General features: G+C 45.5%; 4 protein-coding genes across 5 annotated transcripts; 2 read left to right on the top strand and 2 right to left on the bottom strand.

The window, feature by feature from the left end:
• Nucleotides 1–1,798: 1,798 nt before the first annotated feature.
• On the bottom strand, nucleotides 1,799–4,260 carry LOC139831592 (protein FAR1-RELATED SEQUENCE 5-like). Its single transcript, XM_071820890.1, has 2 exons — nucleotides 2,689–4,260; nucleotides 1,799–2,560 (listed from the first exon to the last, which is right to left on the bottom strand). The coding sequence occupies exons 1-2, from the start codon at nucleotides 4,258–4,260 to the stop codon at nucleotides 1,799–1,801; spliced, it is 2,334 nt and encodes a 777-aa protein (XP_071676991.1).
• Nucleotides 4,261–5,479: 1,219 nt separating this feature from the next.
• Nucleotides 5,480–5,914, top strand: LOC127319731 (uncharacterized). The gene has a single exon (XM_051349699.2). The coding sequence runs from the start codon at nucleotides 5,480–5,482 to the stop codon at nucleotides 5,912–5,914; it is 435 nt and encodes a 144-aa protein (XP_051205659.1).
• Nucleotides 5,915–10,035: 4,121 nt separating this feature from the next.
• Nucleotides 10,036–11,001, top strand: LOC127319732 (uncharacterized). The gene has a single exon (XM_051349702.1). The coding sequence runs from the start codon at nucleotides 10,383–10,385 to the stop codon at nucleotides 10,791–10,793; it is 411 nt and encodes a 136-aa protein (XP_051205662.1). The 5' UTR covers nucleotides 10,036–10,382; the 3' UTR covers nucleotides 10,794–11,001.
• Nucleotides 11,002–11,498: 497 nt separating this feature from the next.
• On the bottom strand, nucleotides 11,499–15,576 carry LOC127319729 (meiotic recombination protein DMC1 homolog B). 2 transcript variants are annotated; one of them, XM_051349697.2, is made up of 15 exons: nucleotides 15,491–15,576; nucleotides 15,290–15,410; nucleotides 14,398–14,489; nucleotides 14,165–14,236; nucleotides 14,019–14,057; nucleotides 13,774–13,831; nucleotides 13,647–13,692; nucleotides 13,154–13,199; nucleotides 12,998–13,059; nucleotides 12,828–12,894; nucleotides 12,652–12,744; nucleotides 12,500–12,568; nucleotides 12,312–12,390; nucleotides 12,055–12,221; nucleotides 11,499–11,836 (listed from the first exon to the last, which is right to left on the bottom strand). In XM_051349697.2, the coding sequence occupies exons 2-15, from the start codon at nucleotides 15,387–15,389 to the stop codon at nucleotides 11,792–11,794; spliced, it is 1,035 nt and encodes a 344-aa protein (XP_051205657.1). In that variant the 5' UTR covers nucleotides 15,390–15,410; nucleotides 15,491–15,576; the 3' UTR covers nucleotides 11,499–11,791. The 2 variants fall into 2 exon arrangements, with proteins under 2 accessions (XP_051205657.1, XP_051205658.1); XM_051349698.2 differs by having other exon boundaries at nucleotides 13,774–13,825.
• Between the last annotated feature and the right edge of the window lie 5,904 nt (nucleotides 15,577–21,480).

The raw sequence follows: 21,480 nt of genomic DNA, 5'->3' as shown, positions 1-21,480 counted from the left end.
CTTCACTTGAGGACACTGCAAAGCAGAAAGTAACTTCTGAACATGTAACTTCAGAGGGAACATCCAGTAAAACTCCTATTCCTCAGGCTCACAAGAAAAGAGTAATAAAGCCAGCAGAGATGCAGCTATCTCCATATGTTCAGCATGGCAAAAAAACTGAAGAAACTATTACAAAGGAATCAATTGACATGTACAACCGAATATGTATGCATGGATCGAAACAGAAGACACATCTGAAGGGTCATCTGATAGTTGATTATGGAACATATTTTGTTCATGTCCCGGATTTTGCTGATTCAGTCCAACCTGAAGGTTGGATAAGTAATTCGACTATGGAGGTTGGATTACATGTTCTCTCTAAAGAATTGGAAGCACGGAAAAAATGTGTGATGCCTCTCATCATAGTTGTAAGTGTTACATATAAGAACCCCCTCACCTTTTTAATATCCATGTTTAGTAACTCAAAGCCAATTGTAACTAGGTTTTGTCTGTAGCTAACCTGTATACCTCTCATCAAATGTAACTTTGTTAAATTTTGAGAAGTAACTCTGTTAAATGTAACTAGGTTTTGTCTGTAACTAACCTGTATACCTATGTTTTTCGAAGTTACACATCTGTTTTAAATTTTGAGAAGTAACTCTGTTAAATTTTATTATGTACATGATAACATGTTAACTTTTTTTAAAAGATCATAATAATATCATTTTAGGCTACTTCAAATCCTGATCTATTTTCTTGCTATTCTTGCTGACTAGAACAAATTGCGAGACCATGCGTTCACCGGCAAGGACATTAAGAGGTGTTTTCATTCACAGAGAATAACCGTCTTGACCACAAAGAGCAGGTTACATAAACTACTTTTTTCCCTCCACATAGCTGTTTTCTTTTTAACTTCCAACTGTGTTGACAGAGTTACATATGCAGGTCATGTTTCCTGTACTACAGAACTTATCTACTATCGACGATCCAAAGTACTTTTGTGGACACTACTACCTAATCAACCTTAATCTCAAGGCTGAGAGGTTCGAAATTTTTGATTCCTTGAGGAATCTTGGGGACAAGAAGCTCAAGAAAGATAGTGCAATCATAATTGATTCTGTTAAGACTCTCTGGGCCAGAAACTACAAGCAGTCAAATGTATCAATTCAAAACTACGAAACGATTTACATACCATCTCCTAAACAACTTACAACATAAGTTACCCCATATTTTCTCTCTTTTTTGTCTACATTTTTTCAGACATTTGCATTCTAGCAAAACTTCAAAAACTAACACTGTTTTTGCATTTCCTTTTTGTTGTAACACACGTTAGTTGTGATTGTGGGTACTCAATGTTGAAATGCATTGAGTTATGGGATGGAAGAAAGTTGGGTCATTTCGACCAGAAGGAAATGCCACTATACAGGATGCTATACAGCTTCAAGTGGCTTGACTGGTGGGAGAACAAGATTTCATGGCGAAACAAGTTCAAAGCCAAAAAATGACAAGTTTTACAAAATGGTAATTCATGTAATGTTTTTTTCCAAATCATTTTTGTGTCTTCTATTTATGCAAGACAACACGGTTCACCGAGTGTTATGCTTCTGGTCATACATTGCAAACCAACATATATATCTTTCACTTGGGAAACACAAAGTAGTTTTCAGTAAACTCAATACTAGAAAATGAAACACAAGTAAACACCACTAATCTAAACACCCTGCATCTTCAATCCATATGGCTCAAGCAGTACAAGAAATTTTTCTGTCCAACTTTTGTTTCTACTTCTCATGTGCTGACACAATTTTTTACTTCCTCATCATTGGAAAAGCTGAATAATTGGTGTCTTCTCTTTCATTGCAATCTTAGATGGACAATCTTTTGGATTATGCAAGCTTGACCCACAAATTGTACATTTTGTTGGTTTTGCAGGTTTAAGATGTAGTCCACTCTTCTTCCTCTTCTCCTCTGGCCTCCCTTTTGTTACTGTCAAAGGTGGATCCCTAGCTTTCTTGTTTACATGCATATTATGTTCAGCACCAACAGTTGAGCTGCTAGGATTTTCTGTAGTTTCAGCATGTTCTGCACATGGAGGAACTGTTTCCTTCTGCTTCTTTTTTCTCTTCAATGCATCTGCCGCTTGTTTCTTCATTGCTGCAAATTCAGCTTCCGTTGCACGCATATGTTTCCTAGCCACTTCATCTGTTTTTTCCGAAGCACATGCATTAACTGCTAGTTTTGCGAAATCTTTAGTGAGGTTACCATAGCGAAGTAACCTCATTTCCTTCCTAGACAATTTGCCCGCTGGCATCTGCTGGGGTTCAGTCTGAGGAATACGTATGTCGGGAGGCGGAATTGACCACCTAGGTAGAATGTAACGTTCTGGCATTACTTCTACTTTACCAACAGCAGACATAACCTTTATTATATGGCAACAAATCAACCCATCTCTAGTAAATTTGCAGCATTCACAACTGTATTCGTCTTGCTCCAGATTTGCAGTTATCCTGTAATTCCTTGCTCCATAACCAAACACTGCATTTCTGATTGGAGAAACCTCAAACAATGAAGGATTAATTTGCTGTATGTTGTAGGATGTAAATTTCTTCAACTCAAGTTGAAATCGCCTGAATATGGGAAGTGTGTAAATGGATAGTACTTGCTCCTCCATTGGAAAGTCACACCATGTTTTTAGAGTTTTGTCCTCACCCATAATTCATGTGAATCTTCAGTAATATCTATCCTCTCTTGTAACTTCATGTATTGTTTGAAGAAACGTAGCAGGCTTGCATTTGGGTCAACATATCTCTTCAGAACTGCATTGAATCCTTCACTGCGAGCAGTAGTTTGTAGGAAAGGGAAGAACCTATCCATAAAATAAGCTGGGACAAATTTAGCTCTAATTTCATATATGTAAGCAAGGTCTGTGTTGTCCGATACACCATGCCTCTCAATCATCTCTCCCCATCGGTTCTCAAACTCGACAGGTGTCAGGCTATAGTCAACAATTTCATTGAACTCCCTTCGTAGTTCCTCATGCTTCGCCATGAAAGGGCCGAGAGGGGATCCTTGTGCATTTTGCATTATATGCCACCGACAGTTCCTATGGCACGAGTTAGGAAACATTTCCTGGATGGCAGTAGTAATAGCAGCATCCTGGTCAGTGATGATATTCAGAGGGTGTAAACCATCCATAGCATCCAGGAACTGCTCAAACAACCAGACAAAGTTACTTATCTTCTCATTCCTCAAGAAGCCACATCCCAACTGGATTGTCTGCCCATATCTGTTAATTCCAATAATGGGTGCACACGGCATCTTATAAGCGTTTGTCATGTATGTAGTGTCAAAGGATATGCAGTCATTGTAATTCTTGTAAACTTCTCTAGTGGGTCCATCGACCCAAAATATATTTTCAATCCTGTCCTCACTATCAAGTTTGTATTTGTAGAAGAAATTTGGATCTTCTTTCTTCAGTTCCTCAAAGTAACTAAGAAGCTCTGGTATGTCTTTCACATTTTGCTTCTCATCTATACTTGCCATGTAGTTACTGATTGTCTTCGTGTCATAAGGAACTGATTTTCCTGTTCCATAAAGCTCAGACATGATATCCATTATTCTTCCTGCTGAGAGGTTCACACTGTCTAACAGATCAATGAACTTCTTTTCTTCTTTTGGTATTTTCTTGTGTGATCGTAAATACTTCTTCAAACCAAGCTTCTTGATAGTTTCATGAGTGTGCTCTTCAATGAACTGTGTTACTTCCCATATTGAACCCTTCCTTTTTACACGCATTTTTGCTTGACAGTTAGTCCGTATCGTGATTGCTCTGTTCCTCAACTTCACTGCCTCAGTCTCTTCCTTCTCTGAATTAGTTCCAGACTTGTTGCACACAAACAAGTACTTGTCCTTCTGCTTGTCCAATACTGAATTTCTGGAAGAACTCATCTTCATAGAGAAACCAACATGTTCGGCATACCTGTTGTAGTGCACTTTAGCAGCCTCCCACGTATCAAATTTCATCCCTAGGTATGGTTTACGTGGTGCAAATCCTTCTGGCGTTGACTGCACCTCACCATCACTGCCACTTTCTTCACTAGACAGTGTTTGACCAGTCGGAGCACCATCAGTAGTATCATCTACTGACATGAATCCAGAATTAGCACCAGTACCATCTACTGATGTGCCTTGGATTGGTGCTTCAGTTCCATCTGGTTCAATGAAGTCATCATAGCCAGGCGGATGGTTCAGGTCAATACCATGCAGGTTAAACCAATCCATTGCCTGCAATGAAGAAACAAGTTAAAACATTTTTTTGTTACTTCACCCATGTTTGGCATCAAAATAAAACAGCAAAGGGCAAATTACTTCTTCACATTGTTTGATTAACAAGCATCAGCTACTGTTAGCTTTATACAAGTACTGTTTTATGGTTCTTACACCCTAATTTTCTTTCTTTTCTCATGGAGATATCATTCATGCCTACATCAGTGTTCCAAGAGCGCCATGTTTGTTTTACTGGTTGAATACTTCCTGCTGTCTACAAGATCAACACAACCAGGTTCTCAGCTTGCAACTCCCTGATGGCTTCTACAGAATTCAAAGGTCATCAACTAGATTACTTCCTGAAGGCTAGATTGTCAAGTAGATTACTTTCCTGAAGACTTCTACTGACTTTGGTACAGACAACAACTCAGGCATGAGTATGTGTTACTTTCCATTTGAGTAACATGTGAGTTCCATCCAGTATGTAACTTTGGGCTATGGTGGATCTGGATGGAACTGCTAGAACTGGATGGAACTACTAGATGAAAACTGGTAGGACTGGATGGAACAGGATGAATTTGAATCATGTTTTTGCCTTTGTTTACCTTTCTTACTTCTCTGGGCGTTGTCCAGATGAAGCAGCTCCTGCTGTGTTACTTCCTGAAGGATCTGGGGATCAATTCATGGAGGTTCTAGGGTTTGCCTCCCCTTCCTGCTGCCTGCTGTTGCTGCTGGCGGCGGTGGAGAAACAGGGGAGGAAGAAGAACCCAGATCTGGTTAGGTAGGATCCTCTTCTATAGCTGCTTCCGTCGAGACAAAGTGGTGTGGGTCGTTTCTCCGTTGTTTTAACGTGGGCTGTATGGTCCCGTCATTTCCTTTTGGGGAAAAAAGAAAAAACGCGTTTTGCCTCTAATGGGCTGTCCGAACTGACCACCGGGTAGACCCAATAGTGGTTGACCACTGTGTAGTCAAGCTCTTGCAGATATATCAGCGTTGTAATGGGAATCTACCGATTTTGTTTTGTTTGGTTTCGTAACGCAAAGGAATCTGATGCCACAGTCGTAGAAATCACATCAAACTCCGTCCCCTAGTCGAACTCGGAATCCCACCACATCCAATCCGACCCATCTATAAATATGGCAAGGTTTGGTCCTCGTAGTCAAGCTTGTTCGATCCTCCATCTCCAGCCCCCGAGCCGTCTCTCTCGTACGCGTACGCGCTACCGCTGTCGCAGATGGAGGCAGTGAGGATGCCGGCGACAATCATCTATGAGGAGGTCATGGAAGATCGGGAGCCAAGAAACGGGCAGGAATTTATACATCGCACTTTAATGGATTGGACTTTTGGCCGGCTGCCTTGGCTTGACGAAGCGCTCGACAGCATGGTCGAGCGGCGCAGAGAAGATGAGGATCAGCGTCAGAGCCACCAGGCGGAGGAGGAGCCATTCAAACCACCCAAGGCCATCCAGGACAATTTGAGGGAGACAACCTGGGCGGTGGCCGGTGCAAGGCTGCAGACTGAATGCGCCGTGTGCCTCAAGGACTTCGAGGCGGAGGACATGGTCAGCAAGATGCCGTGCGACCACTGCTTCCATCAGGGCTGCATCTCGCAGTGGCTCCGGGTCAGCTGCGTCTGCCCCCTCTGCCGCCACGCGCTGCCCACTGCATGATGGCGTCCACCGTCGATGGAGATGGAGGCTCCGGGTCACCTGTTGGTTCACCAAGAACAGATTATTATTTTTGATGTTTGGCGGCACTCTCCCTGAATTAGGATCTCCCTTTCACAATGTAAACCTAGGAGCAGAGCGCCATAATTTGATCCGCTTCAGAGGAACGATGTAAAACTAGCTCCTGTTTGAATGTGTATCTACTCCTCAATGTAAAACTGGTACATATGGTGCGTCGATCTGGGATACGTTCACTACGGGAAAATCAGGCGCTGTCGTGTGGCCTATCATTGCCGTGTGGCACCGCACGGCAAAGACTTCTTTGCCGTGCGCCGCAAGAGGCACGCACGATAAAGACTATGCGCACGACAAAGTTACAGGGTGGCGCACGGCAAAGTTACAGTGCACGGCAAACTCACCAGTGCCGCACGGCAACGTCACCTCGCACGGCAAAGTCCATCAAACGTGCACGGCAAAGAAGCCAGGATGGCAAAGCCAATAAACGCCGCACGGCAAGAAAATGTGCTCGGCAAAGGGCTGGGACGTTGCCGTGGGCCTCCCTTTACCGTGAGGCCAGACAAAGTGCACGGCAAAGCCGCCTTTGCCGTGCGACTCCTTTTTTACCGTGTGCCATACTTCATTTTATTTGTTTTTCTTTCTATTTTATTTCATCTAATACTTATATTTTTTTTTTATTAGTTTTACTTTTTGATGACTATTTATTAGTGTTACTTAAGACAATGTGCAATACAAAATTACTCTCCATGTTCATCCCCCACATATATCAGGGTTTCGGAGCAATTAATACGCGCTTCGGAAAATCTGCTAAGTGTTATCGTCCAAATGTGAGGAAGGTCACACCGGGGAGCTACTTTTGCACCATTACACCTTGCACCACACCTTCACACATATCATAGGTCCACATGCAAGATTTGGTGGGGTTCCGGTGCTCCGGCGGTCGTTCTCCCTCTCCTCCCCCAAAACAGCGGAATGTGTGTCCCGGCGGGTCTACCCCCTAGATTTCTCCGCGCGAGGGTGCACCAATGTACTTTTTCATTCTTTTAGGTTTGTTTAGGACATATACACATGGAGAACCAAGATTGAGACCCTTTGGCACATATACCCCGCAGCTAGAGTCATTATCACACGATCGAGGGTGTACCTTAAAGAGCTGCTAGTACAGCTGCTGGGCTGTTTATATACAGCCGAACTATATATTGATGTGGTTGTAACAACACATTCATCTGCATGTGATGAGTGTGCTGCCTGGTTGTTGGCTTTAAACGGGCAAGTTTCCATGCTTGGCTACTTCTCCCATTGTGCAAGCTTTGACTGATATTTTGGCAAACACACTTAGCCAACACTCTCTTCTTTTAGTTTATATTTGTTATTTACTTTGCTCTTAGATTACTTAAAACTTTCTCAAATTATTGTCCATGTTAGCAACTCATAGTATAGGCTATTTTCAAACCACGGCTTGGTGTGAATGTGGTTGCGCCTGACAACGTAATTGCGGGGTTGTGTTTATTGCCTTTTGCAAAGCTTTTCAGGGTTAAACTTATATAAATAATATTTGCTACTACAAGTATTGCAACAACCATGTTGTTGATCGTAGGAATCCAATCATCAGTGGTGTTCTTGGGACCTCCAATTAAGTTTTGGAGACGCGCGTCCAGCAGCATCCCGACGGGGGCTTCAGAAGCATGGACTAGGTGGGTGGGTGCTCGGTCGAGCCTGTAGGGCCTGGTGTGCCCCTTGCCAGCATGTCCGGACGGGTACCGCCATTGGCGGTGGAGGCGGTTCCCTCCCGCGTGGCCACTACCTCGTTGCTCCTGGATTTCGAGATCGTCTTTTGTCCTGTTGGCCGTGGTAAGGCTGCGATGGTGGTTCTAAAGCTGTGGTGGCACACATTGGTGGGCGATGAGTTTGGTGGAGCACAATGGAGCGTCCAGTGCGAGGTTGCGAGGGTCGGGAGAAATCTATGTTGGGCTGGCCGACACCGACGCGGTGATGCTCACGGGTGACACCCTTCCTTCATGAAGGGTGTTGGGTGAAGCCCTCCTCCCTTGTCCATGTGTGTATCGGGAAAACCCTACGACCAGTCCAGATAGCAGCGTCGTCGTCATCGTCACATTTCTTCTTCAAGGTGTTGCTTGGTATACGACATTTCGGAGTGCTAGGAGCGTGGTGGGAACACTCCGGAGAACGCAACGGCTGCAGGACACATTCGTTTTCATCGATCCGACCTTTTCAACTTTCTTTCTCTTTTTTTCTTTTATGTTTTCTTTTAGTTGTGAACTTGTGATTGCGCTGATGTCCTAGTAGTTGTATCGTGTGGTTGTTATATCAATATGGTGTAGGGAAAGACTATTTCCGGAAGGGAAAGGAGAGAGGCGTGTGGGTGGGTGGCAGGCCGATTTGGGCCAGGAGGAGGAGAAAACAATTCGGGCCACGCGGTGGTAGTTTTAGCGTAAGGGCATCTCCAACGGGGCGACGCATTTCAGCGTCCGAAAATATCCGCGCGCATCCGTTTGCGTCGGCCGAAATGGTCGAAATCGACCGCGCGTCCGTTTGCGTCGGGGGTGGCTCCAGTGGCACGACGCATTTTTTTCTTGATTTTCCATTTTTTATAACATGAAAACATAATTTACATAGTTGAACACATGGAAAAAAACCCTAAACGCATGCGCCTACTACTTCTCCTCATCGCTGTCGAGCACGACGAGCTCCGGTACCACCCACGGCCAGTTGGGAACCGGCGGAACGTACGTCGGGCGCGCCGGCGGTGCTGGAGGTGGAGGAGCCCAGTCTTGTAGCTGTGGCGGAGGTGGGGGCGCCCAGGGCTGTGGCGGAGGCGCCCAGGGCTGTGGCGGAGGTTGAAGAGCCCAGGGCTGATGTGGGGGCCCCCACGGGTTGTAAGGCGGATGTGGAGGTGGCGGTTGTGGCGTGGTCGAGTCCTGTAGCGCCAGTCGTAGGGCTTTATCCTCCGACAGGCCCAGTGGCATGATGCCGGTGGCGTACCGGGGCAGCGGCGGCTGCACAGGTTGGTCGTTCTCCGAGACGAGGACGCCGAGCCTCGCGGCCTCGCCGTCCGTCATGTTGTCCGGGTACTCGAACTTGCGGCCCTCCACCATGGCCAGCTGCCATTCCTGGAAGATGCACGCGACGTAGTCGTCGCTGTCGTCCTTCACCTCCTCGTTGTGGTACGTCAGCGCCTCGATGTATTTGTCGTCGTCGTCGACATCGTCGTCATCGTCCTCGTACTGCGCAGGTGTCGGCGCCTGCTGCGCACGACGATGAGGCGCTGGTGGACGGTCGAAGGGAAAGTCCATGTCGCCCATGAACCCCGCCCTCCTCCTCCGACCCCTCTCGGACAAGAGCCAGGTGCGCCAGCTGTCAGACTCGATGGCGTAGGCGGGATCGGAGTGGAGGTCCGGCGGCAGGTACCGCCTCCTTCGACGGATCTCGGCGCTCCTATCTGGCTCGCGCATAGGCACGGGAGGGACGGGCACCCGGCGGTAGCTGAGCCACCAGACATGTGCACGTCCCCCCAGGCATCGTACGGCGTCCAGTTCATGTGCATCAGCCTCCCCACACTGACAGGCAGCGGCACCCTGTTCGACCGCTCCTCCTTCTTGGTGCCGCTGCCGGACGCCTCGAAATTATTCTTCTTCTTCCCCATGGTGTTGCGGCGGTGGTGGCGGGAGTGGAGTTGTGGGCGATGGAGGAACGATACCGGTGGACTTTTAAGGTCGGTCGCACGCGGGAAACGATGTCATTGAAGGCGGCGCAGAAGCCCAGCAGCCGCCCGCCAGTGCGCGCGCAGAAGAGACAGCCGCGATATTGATGGCGAAGGCTATGGCACGGACGCGGAAGCGCTAACCACGGAAGCGATGGCCGCGGAAGCGATGCCCTCGATACAGGCTCGCTGTCAAGCGGGCCCAATGAAGATGCGAACGGTCACTTGGCGCGTTGGCGCAGCATCCGCACGACGCATTTCAGACGTAAATATGCTCCGGGTTGAGTCGCTGCGAACGGTCCGATCATCTCACTAGGGTTTTCGGCCTGGGAGAGATACCCTAATGAGCCGGGGATGACGTCTTCGATTTTAATTTGAGAAGCTCGGACCACGCTTTCAGCTCCCCAAAATCTCAATTTCCCCACTCTTTCCCCAACGAACCCAGTGCCGAGCCAGGGGAGGAGCGTTCCTCTAGACACGAATCCCTCGTCTGGCGCTGTCGCTGTCGCGCCGCCGCCCCAACCCGTTGCTTTTCCATCCACCGGCAAGGTTCACCTGGATCGCCATCGCCGCGACCGCTGCAAACGGATTGAGTCGACTGGTGGATTGAGTCCGATTCAACTCGGAATCCAATCTCATCCGATCCGTTCCATCTATAGATCTGGTGGCTCCAGCCTCCGCATCTTGCCCCCTAGCCGCCTCTCCTAGCCATACCTGCTCCTTCTGTCGTAGATGGAGCCAGAGAGGATGTCGACCACAATTATCTACGAGGAAGTCGTGGAAGAGAGCCAAGAAGAGTATTTCCATCGCAGCTTACTGGATTGGGCGCTTGGCCGCCGTGTGCCTTGGATTGACTATTCCGAGCAAGGCAGAGAAGAAGACGAGGAGGAGGAGCGGTTCAGGCTGGGTCCCAGAGTCCCGGCCTCGCGCGAGGCCGTCAAGGAGTTGAAGGCGATAACCTGGGCGGCGGCCGGCGCTAGGCTGCAGACTGAGTGCGCCGTGTGCCTCAAGGACTTCGAGGCGGAGGACATGGTCAGCAAGATGCCGTGCGACCACTGCTTCCATCACTGCTGCATCTCGCAGTGGCTCCGGGTCAGCTGCGTCTGCCCCCTCTGCCGCCACGCGGCGCTGCCCACTGCATGATGGCGTCCACCGTCGACGCTCCAGTTAGCTTTTTGTGTTTGGCGGCACTGTCCCTTTCTCAATGTATGTAAACCTAGGACAGGAGCAGGGCGTCACAATTTGATCTGTTCCTAGAGCAACTATGATGCAAAACTAGCTCCTGTTTTCCCAGCAAATTGTTTATCTACTCCTCAATGTAAAAGTGGTACCAGTGCCATGTTTTCTTTTTCACCTGCCACTCTTGTAACCATTATCAGTAGAGCCCTGATGCTCTCATCTCACTCACTGGTTGTATTGCACACTGGGAAGTTCATGATGAATGACTGTTCTTGTCACTAACAAAAAAATATTTGACAGCAATAAAAATCTTGCCTTCTACAGAGTTCAGGCTGACGAAAGCATAATCAATGAAGAACTGGAAGTGGTTTAACCACGGCCTTACAAATTTCTCAAAGATAACTATGGCACTACAAGAAATATGCCTGGACAACGAAATTTTGTGCGCAATCATCCATGCAAGAAAAATAGCTGAAACTATGGCCTCACAAACAAGTACACCTGGTACAGGAGAGCCACATCAAGAAAACTGGAGCTCCATGCAAGATAATCAGCAACTAATTTTACTCATATGGGCATAGATGATGGAAGATAAAGCAGTGTAATAAGTACACAAAGCATACGACTATTGATGCAGTTTCTATGCAAGAATCTTGAGAGAAGCAAATATAAGACAGAACCTATTTCATTTTCATATAAGACAGAACCTATTTGATTTTCATATCCTTTGTTTAGAGAAGCAAAGAACAGGAGAAAACTTTGTCCTCGTTACAATTGCTTGACCTTGCGAGCTTACAGAATAACCAACAGAAGGTATATAAACAACATAGTTTTTCCTAATTTCTCCGCAGTGGCAAGAACAGAGTAACTGTGCAGTAGCTTTTGTCAAAGCCTACACATGCTGTGGATTTTGCTAACAGACATATCAACAGATAAGACAGAGAAGCGCCCTGGATGAACATTCAGTCTTTCACATCCATCAGCCCGCCTGTTGTGATCTGGAAAACGTGTTGGTGGTCAAGGGAAACAACTTCTCGACATCTGATCATTGCCAACTTATGTGAACCTTTCAGTCATGGAGGTTAGCGGCTAGAATTAAACTATATATATGATGTGCAAGTCTGAGCAAAGCATTTTTTATCAAGAGCTTAACAACTATATATATGGAGTAATAGTTAAAGCAATGAATAGCACAAGCAGTAAACATGCTTAGAGTAAAGGATATTGCTTCTCCCTCAGGAAGGTTAGGGGCATCAAAGATCTTGCAGACGCGCTGCTCGCCTTTGCCTTTCCGCAGCATCAACCGGATGGTGGCAGCATGCGCCAGCACGTGGCCTCCCGCCGGCTTTTTGGGGTCAGTTATGAACATACCACCACCTGGATCCGCGATCACTGGAACAAGAACAGAACTTATTGTTTGAGATCCATGAATCTAAGAGGAACTCTTTCTTGGAACAGACAAGATCAGATTGGATAACACACCTTGGTTGGTGATGTACACTGCAACATTGAACTCCTCAGCAATCTTTGTAAGACGGGACAGCATCTGAGCCAGTTTTTGCTGCAGTTCCAGAGCACATACAGTTAAGCAAGTATATAAACTGGAAGCTATCGATTATTTCATGAGTTGCTTGATCTTTTGACATAGTTAGCTAGTTACAGTAGAATACCTGACGCTCTGCAAGTTCACCCCTACCACTGAAATCAACACGGAATAGCGCAATCACAGAATCCACAATCTATCATTTCCAGGTAAAACAAAAACACATAAGCACAGTTCAGATGTATCAACTTATAAAATTTGCAGCAAGGTTATGCCTACCAGAAGCCTGAAAGGCTCTTCAGCCATCTTGGCAGCAAGGCCCAGGAGCAAGTTGTACTGGTGCTCATAGGTGTATGCGCGAGCATATATGATCTGTACCAGAAACAACCAGGATCAAACAAAGGTCTTGATCTACTCGTTCTTAAATGGATTAAAAGAGATAACACGAGCCATACATTGTCAAGAACAGCATTGGCATCCATCCCAAATCTCTCAGCAATTGGCACGATGCGCTCAGGGCGGCTGAAAACTCCATTAAGGGAAACAGTTTGGAGAAATACAGGAATGTAAGTAAATTCACTGAGCAAATCAGCTAGAGTTATTGCTCAGGAAATTTAAAGGATACAATGTTCCCTCAGTGTCAATGTAGGCAACCTTCCCATTCCCACCATGCATGTGGAGTGGAAGCTGTGGTTCATTTGTTAAACAGTGGAAGTTAGAAATCGCTCCTATTGTAATACTAGTAAGGTTCCATAGACATACTCCAATGCAGGAAATTTACCTGAGTGGAGACACAAAGAGTATGAGCCAACTGGGTCTTTCCTGACCTGCAAGACCAAGTAAATAATACATGGAGATCAACGTCAGAAAGTTGGGACTGAATTGAGAAATTGAGTAACAAATGGGCTCTGAAGTCAGCATTACAACTGTTCCACATTAATTAATAAGAGCATGTGTATATTGCATGATATTAATCTTGCATCGCGAAAATAGTGATAATAATATTGAAGTGATATGTTTGAATTTTGGCATGTAACAAGTGACACGTATACAATGTTAAAAGCACATGAAGCATGCTTAGGAATTGCTGTATGCACTGCCATCAATACCGCTAGAAGCTTGTCAGACTATTACCAATATGTACTGACAAAACTGCTAGGACTAGATACATCTATTGCAGACTATGGCCACGCATCATACATTTCAATGATACAACTAATACGTGCTCCGCACAAAAAATTCAGGAAAAAAAGGTAACTGGAAGAATCACTCACCGGAATTCTCCAAATGCCTCTGTGATACAGAGTGTTTCAATCCCTCCTTCAAATTATGGAAATATGTGAACAGGTTAGAGCAGAACATCAAAATAACCAGAACAGAACCAAGGACGACATATGTTACCTCCAAGCAGCTCATCAAGCGCTTGGCTCCCAGTGGTAATCCGAACAACAGACTTCCGCTTCAAGATAATCAAAAGTAAATCAAACAGCCTAAAGCACATCTACACGTCCAGTAATGAAAGCACTCAAGCACATTCACGAAACAAACTATGATTTACAGTCGGTTTAGCATAGTAGCACTACTGACAAAACAGCCCTAAACTGTATGCTCATCCGTCATCAGTAGCTTAGCTCCTACTTCCTTACCTTGATAAGGAGATCACTTCCTGTCATGAAACCCTGAGTCTGGAAACCAAATTGCATACAGATTTCAGAAGACTGTATCACACAGAACTGATGGCACAGACGTTTCAGAACCAGAATCCAATGCAAACGGAATAACTGAATCATACCAGAAGTTTTTCAGCAGCCTCACAGATCTTATCAACCTTTGCTTCAGACAGGCCCTTGATCCCTGTAAGGCTCTGCGAGATGAATACATATTTAGAAACAATATCAGCCATGTGTTGAAGAGATGGAACAACCGAAAGCAAAACATGTGTCATGCACCAGGAATCAACTTCAGTATGCAACCAAAATATCTAAGGGAGGAGGCATGCAGATTTTAGGCTGTCGAGATTGGGACCTTCTTGGTATGCATCATCAGGCCATTGCAAGTGTAGATCCCCGCATCCTGCAGCTTCTTCACGTCTCCTGCGTTTATTCCCTGCGTGATCACTGTTTGGACGAGCGATTAGTTGCAGCCTTACTAGGAAGGTCTCTCGGGATTCAAATTCATGGCAGTGGACAAAGTGCATGAAGAGGGCTAACTGGATCGCGGAAACAAAGGAGAAGCAGGCATTACACCCAAACCAGCGCTGAAGGTTACTAAAACTCGCGGTAGACAAGGCATCAGTAATTGTGGAACAGATGAGGAACACAGGCATAAACCAAACGCGTCGAAGTGCACGGAAACAAATCCATAATTAGTTCCAATATCCACAGACAACACACGCGATTGAACTAGCTATAGTTACGAAATTCGAAAGTGTTCCACAGATCAGTGACCAGTAAGTCGGATTAAACGCTTAACAGCTCGAAATGGGGCTACATTCTGACGAACCCGATGTGAAAAAACGACGCCATCCACCGATTACTACTGCCAACTAGCCGATGCAGAGAAACAAATTCGGGAGGTCAGCAAATCCGCACAAAATTAGGCTACCGCAGCGCGCTAGATTAGCCCCGGAGCGCACGAAATTGGGGGGAAAGCCTGACGCAGCACAACCACGCGCTGCGCACAGCAAAACGAAGCACGTACGGAGGCCAAGCCCGCGTCAGATTCGCCTCGAAACAGCACGAAATCGCGATCTAGACGCGCGAAGTTAGAGGATGAAGCAACCGGAGCGCATTGCTGAGCATGTACAACCACAAGCGCGCGACGCACGCACGCACGCGCGCGAACAGGCAAGTAAATGCAGCATCGGAGACGGGATTCGGGGAGGGGTTGGAGAGGAGAGGGGAGGCGGCGAACGTACGCTTGTCGATGGACTCGAAGCACTCCTCCTCCTCCTCGACGCGGTCGGCCTCCATGAGCTGGAGCTGCCCGCCCTCGTCGTACTGCTTGGACGGCGCCATCCTTCCCGGCCGCGCGCGCGCCTGCGTCGGGGGAGAAGGTGTTAGGCACGAGCACCGGAACGCGCAGCCGAGGACGGCGAGTGGAGGCGGCGGAGGGAGACCTGGATGAGACGGGTTTCGCGTGGAGGGCTTGGGGGAGAAGGAAGCGAGGCGGAACTGGGGAGAGAGAGGTGGTGGTGCCGGTGGGGGGATCGCTCGCTGCGGCTGTGAGCCTGTGGGGTGGGGAGTATTTGAAGGCCTTCTGGTTCGACCAAGCCGACCTGCGTAGAGCTCGTGGGCCGTGACATCCAGCCCAACACTGCTGCTGCTAGTTAACTTTGTACGGCTCGTTCGAATTTCAAAATTTTGAACGGGGGGCACAGCGACGTGCCAATCAAGAAATGGTGTTTTCCTCAACAAAAAAAAAGTGTTCATGGAGACCATGGTGTGGAAGTAATCCCGGGGGCAAATGAAATGCTGATAGCTGAACAGTCTTGTTTGTTCCTTCCATGAGTTCTAAGTTTTCAATACGACACCCGGCATTGCCCTCGAATGGGCCATATGGGGGCGCCGATGTTTGGTGTTCTATTGGAGGACGTCGGCTTCCATCCGTGCCCCCTATATGTTGCCCCAAAACAGTGTTTTTGGCCCACAACAAATAAAATGATTTGAACGTCCATTTTGTGTCACTGCCTCGCCCAACTCGTTGCAAGTTCAATGTCTCGACAAATAAAATAGCCGCAAGTTTGGCGACATATTACATAGCCACGGAACTCAAATTGTAGATACATCCTCCGATGGGGTAGAAGGCGCCTTCGGGGTAGACGAAGTCATCGGTGGTGTAGAACTCGCCAGCGGTGTAGAAGTCGTAGGTGGTGCTCTCATTTCTGCAAAATGATGTTGTGTTGCTCCTTATGCCACGCCTTCACCTCTTCATCCATCGTTGACGTGTCGGCCGTCATGAGAGACAATTCGCCTTCCTCTTTTTCGCCGCAACATTGCCGTTGAGGAGCCCGATATTGACGTCTTGCTTCTCCAACATCAACATCCACCTTGTGTCATACTTTTCGTCAAGATGGCATTTGACGCGGCATTGGCGATGCACTTCTCGATGTATGGTTGCAACCTCTCTGATTTCGGCATCACATCCCTTGCCAACTTGGCCTTCTTGTTAACAATTGGGCGTCCCTCTGAGGCCTCCGGTGTCGATGTATTTGGGTCGAAGGCACCATCCTTGGACTTCCACTTGGGGCATCGGCTTCCTTTGCCCTTTATGCGTGGCTTCACGGCCTTCTTATTCCCGACGGCCACGCCAGCTGGGGGTGGGGGCGGCTCCTCCACTTCATCCTCCTCTTGGTCATCCTGGGTAAACGTGGCGATGGTGGCCGAGCCAGTTTGGATGAGGTCTTGCATGAAGGAATTGTCATGCATCATTCCGCCGAACACGCTGCATACGTCCTAGCTCCCACCGTCGTACTTCTACTGAGAATTGGCTCCTTGAATGAGCACCTGATGAGACCCTGCGAGGCCAAACGATAGAGGCTCGCGTCGCAGGGCCGACGAGCTAGTGTAGGCTAGGTTGAGGTTGGAGTTGCGCGGGGCGAGGAGCCTGATTGTCGATGGATGCTGAGAAGGGATTGGGATCGAACCCGCTGAGTGGGTCGCTATCAGGATACTCAGGCGAGGGTGAGAACCTCGACCTTGGCGTCGCATGCCCGTGGCCCTCGGTGAACATCGATGGAGAGGAAGGTGACATTCGTGTCGGTAATGACACACTCCCTTGGCTCCCCAAATGCCAAGGGAAGGACTAGACAACATGAGCTGGACAGACAACCCTCTCAATCGTCGACTTGGCTTTCATGTCCTTCGCACAAAGCATCTGTAATATCCCAGGTAATGGGGTTACAAAAATAGAGGAAACAGATGTGTGCATTGCATTCATGCATAGAAAATCTGGGGAATTTTCGCGCTTTAAAGTAAAACAGTCACAGTAACTGAAGTTTCACTTGACCTTGGTGGAATTGAAGTAGCTCATCAAGTCAAGCGCTATAAACCTCAATGTGACTTTGCTAAAACCTTGTTTTGGGTAGAGATGATTTGATCCAAGGGGTTAGATCAAATGGAATTAAAACCAACACAAGAACATATGAATCAAGGATCAACTACTTGATCTTATTAAAGATCACAACATGTGAAACCTCATGGTATTCATTCTACTTTAATCTTGGAAACAAGACAAAGAGATCCAACTAAGAAACATATATCCTTCTCTATTCCATATTAATATACATCAAACCTAGAGAGGTGAGAGTTCTATTAATTATTAGAGAAGCAATAACAAACCTTGAGCTAAACCTTGGATATACATCCAAGTATTCAAATCATCATCTTTAGAAAGAACCCTAGGATATTATTCAAGACAATCCCTAGAGAGAGAATCCATTTATGTTAAACATTGATATTGATGATCACATCATTCTCTATAGAACTTAATCTTAGGATGGAATTAAAGTCCTTCCCAAATGAGAGAGAGACCACTCATACCAATATTAGATTTACCTATTTAAGAATAAAGGACAACCTTGGAACTGAAGTATTAGGAGATTAACCATTTCATCTTGGAGTGGTGGGATAACCTAATATCACATGGAATAATACCATACCCCTGGATTGATAAGGTGAGGAAGAGGCTAACCCAATTAAGCTAGACAGATGAAACCTTAGCCTAGATACCTAAGGAGATATTAGGAGTACACCATAAACCCTAGAATAACCATTCTTAAATGAGAAAGCTCAACCTATGGTGTTATACTCAAGATAATTGAGACAACCATAACCATGCCCATTCAAGAAACTATAAAAGAAAGTATATATTTAATTGATCAAGACAACACTTGATCTTGAGAGTGAGAAACCCATTCAAGGAGAGATATCTTAGGAAGTCCAACCTTGATCACTATAAATTGTGTAATGATAATAAACCCTAAGAATTTGAAGTAAAGATATTAAGAACAAGATGATCATATATAATATATGATCATGCTTTGGAGATATGTGAGGATAAGTTAAACCCTACTAGTATAAGTAGATCCCATTTCCACATGAAATTATAGGGAGATCACTAGTAAGAAACTCTAGACTTATATCCCAACCTTAACTTGTGAACAACTTGGTGATCACAAGTAGAATTCTATCACTTATACATTCCACTTATTCTTCATCTAAGAAACATAAGAAAAACCTTAGAATAAAACTCCATACTTAAATGGTGAGAAATCATCCATTCATATGACCAAAGTTAGCTATAAAAAGAACCATAACCACTCTAGTTACTTCAATGATAAATTGAGGATAGTAATAAAAGTCAATTGGTATAAGATAAAATCAATTCTCAAGTCCTTAGTAATTAAAGGAGAACAGAAACTATTAAGCAAGTAACCATATCACCTTGGTTAGGGGAGATTAAACCCTAGCAAATGCAATATGATATCACCTCAACTCTACAAATTAGAAGTATATCTCAACCCTAGTTATGCATCACTATGGTGATCATAATATAAACCTAGGTCATAATTGAGATCCCAAACCATATGCCATTAGGTAAATAACATTATAACCCTAGTACTACCTTTGGGGAAATGGTTATAATAAAAACTACAAGACCTTAACAAGCAAGTGCTCACATAAAATTATATGCATAGAGTTAAATCCTCAGTTATGAGATCAAACCCAACTAATAACTTCTAGCACACTCATAGTAGAAATACCCAACTCTAATAATATCAAATAGATATAATTCACAAGAAAACCAAAATAAGAGTATCAATTCATGTCTATTTAACATTTTGAATAAAAAATCACAAGTGTGCAATAGAATCTCATATAAAATGCTTGTTCAAGTAGAACAACAACATAATAGTCAGTATATTAAATCTTGATAAAATTAACAATTGAGAAACCTGCAAAAATAACTGAATTCAAATATGGAATTCAAATAGAAACCAAAAACAGAATTGTAAACCAGAAAATAAAAACAGAAATAGAAAACAAAATAGAAAATGGAGAGAGGAGTAGCTTACCTGCTAGCCCAGTCTGCAGCCCGCAGCAGCCCAGCTAGGAAGGCCCAGAAGCAGCCCAGGCCCAGTCCAGCAGCCGAAGCCAACACAGCCCGTACCCCTTCGTCTCAGATATTTTGGAGGAGGGACGAGGTCGTCGTCCACCTCTGTCCGGTCGACACCGCGGCGAGCCACGTTCCGCGCCACCGTTGTGGACCGTTTTGGACGGCGATGACTAGCCCATCGACTCCATCTTATCCCTACGAGTCCGAAACTACCCTCGCGCGCCACGATTCGTGCCCAAACCAAGCTCGCCGACATCGCCATGTATCCCGGCCGTCTCCGATGATGTACCATCGTCACAGAGCACGCCGCGGGCTATAAAACCACCTGGAGGAGCGCCGTTGAATGCTTGATCTTCGACAACTCACCACCATCTCTCTCAGGCCCTCAATCTCTCTCATTCTTCTTCAAACACCGGGTTCACTGTCGGAGAATTCTCCGGCTAGCCGCCGATTCAAGCCACCCCGGAAACTAGGGTTAGGTCCAGCAGATGCACCTCGACTCGTAGAGCCTCTGGGCGGAAGCACGCATCCAGAGGAGCTTGGAGGAGTACGAATTTCGGTGTTTCCTTTCGCCTGGGTTCGCCGGGAAACTGGAGCTTGCCGTCGTCTCCGACCACAATCGAGGGCGCCGACCATCCCGGAAGCTTTCTGGTGAGCAGACGCATCGATTGAGCCCATAATCGCTTCCTGTGATGCATCTTAGCTTTATTTCGTCACTTGGCCGGAGCCCGCCGCCGCAGATGGGGGTCGCCGGCGATGTTCCGGTGGTCGATTCGAGCGATACACCTCACCATCCGACTCAGCGTGTAGAGGGGGTCCGAATAGTACTAGCCGCGCGTCCTGGGGCGCCAGAAACCGGCGGCGCCGCCGTGTGCTGTCCCGCCGTCGTTTAGCCGTCGTTGAGGTCAAACGCCCGGTCAACATTGCCCAGTCACCGCTCGCGTGGCAGTCCACGTGGACCTCTGGCCCACAGGTCAGTGCCTCTGCGGGTAGTCTGGCCGGGTACAATTAGCATTTCCTTTGTTTTATTTCAAATACAATAATTACTGAAACTTTGATAAATTGTAGAAAATCCAATATAGCTCAGAAAAATAAATATAAGATATCAAAATTCTTATAAAGATAAATCCTATCCAATAAAAATATAAAATGAAATTTTAATTTTTAATAAAAATTTAATTATTTAATACTTGTTATTTAAGCCTTTTATTTTAATTCTAAATTCAATTAAAATTCCATAATTAGTAAAAAAATTCCAAAATTAAATAAAAACCAGTAAATAAATAAAGAAAACATTAAACTAATTTTTTTATTTATTATTTGTTAAATCATTATTAGAGAGATTTAAACCCTAATTAATAATTACCTTAATTATTAAATTCATTAAAAAAAATGTCAAATCCAATATTATTTTTATTTCAAACTCATTAATGACTTCAACTTGATAATGAAGTTATTAATCCAAGAATTATAGGATAATTAGAAAACCCTAGTTCCATATGGTAGAAAAACAGGAATTCATCATTTCATGTGTAGTCCTAAAACCCTAATCCAATTAGAAAACCTAGGTCCAATAATTCATTTGAAACCTAATTTACTTCTAAAACCTAAACCCTAGATCCTCACATGTAATCATGGTGTTCTAATTTTCATACATAGAACCATAATAGCAATTACATACTTGCCATGCCACATAAAATTGTAGGAGCCCTATTATCAATAATTTGGTAGTCCATGTAGGCATACCTATCCAACCTAGATGATCATATAGGACCAACCCTAGTTCCTATACTTAGAGGCAACAACTTTAAATATCCATATTTATCATCACACCAATGTGATGAACCTTAGGAGCAATCATGAGCATTCCATAACCATATTTCACTAAACCCTATTAATGTTGGATACTTATCCATCATCCTATTTAGGAGCCAATATTTCCTTACTAAATAGAACCAATAGTAAAACCTAAACCACCTCAACCCTAATTGA

This window comes from Lolium perenne, chromosome 5, assembly GCF_019359855.2.
Source record: "Lolium perenne isolate Kyuss_39 chromosome 5, Kyuss_2.0, whole genome shotgun sequence".
NCBI lineage: Eukaryota > Viridiplantae > Streptophyta > Magnoliopsida > Poales > Poaceae > Lolium > Lolium perenne.
The sequence above is the reverse complement of the archived record's forward strand: the minus strand, read 5'-3'. Positions and strand labels throughout refer to the sequence as shown.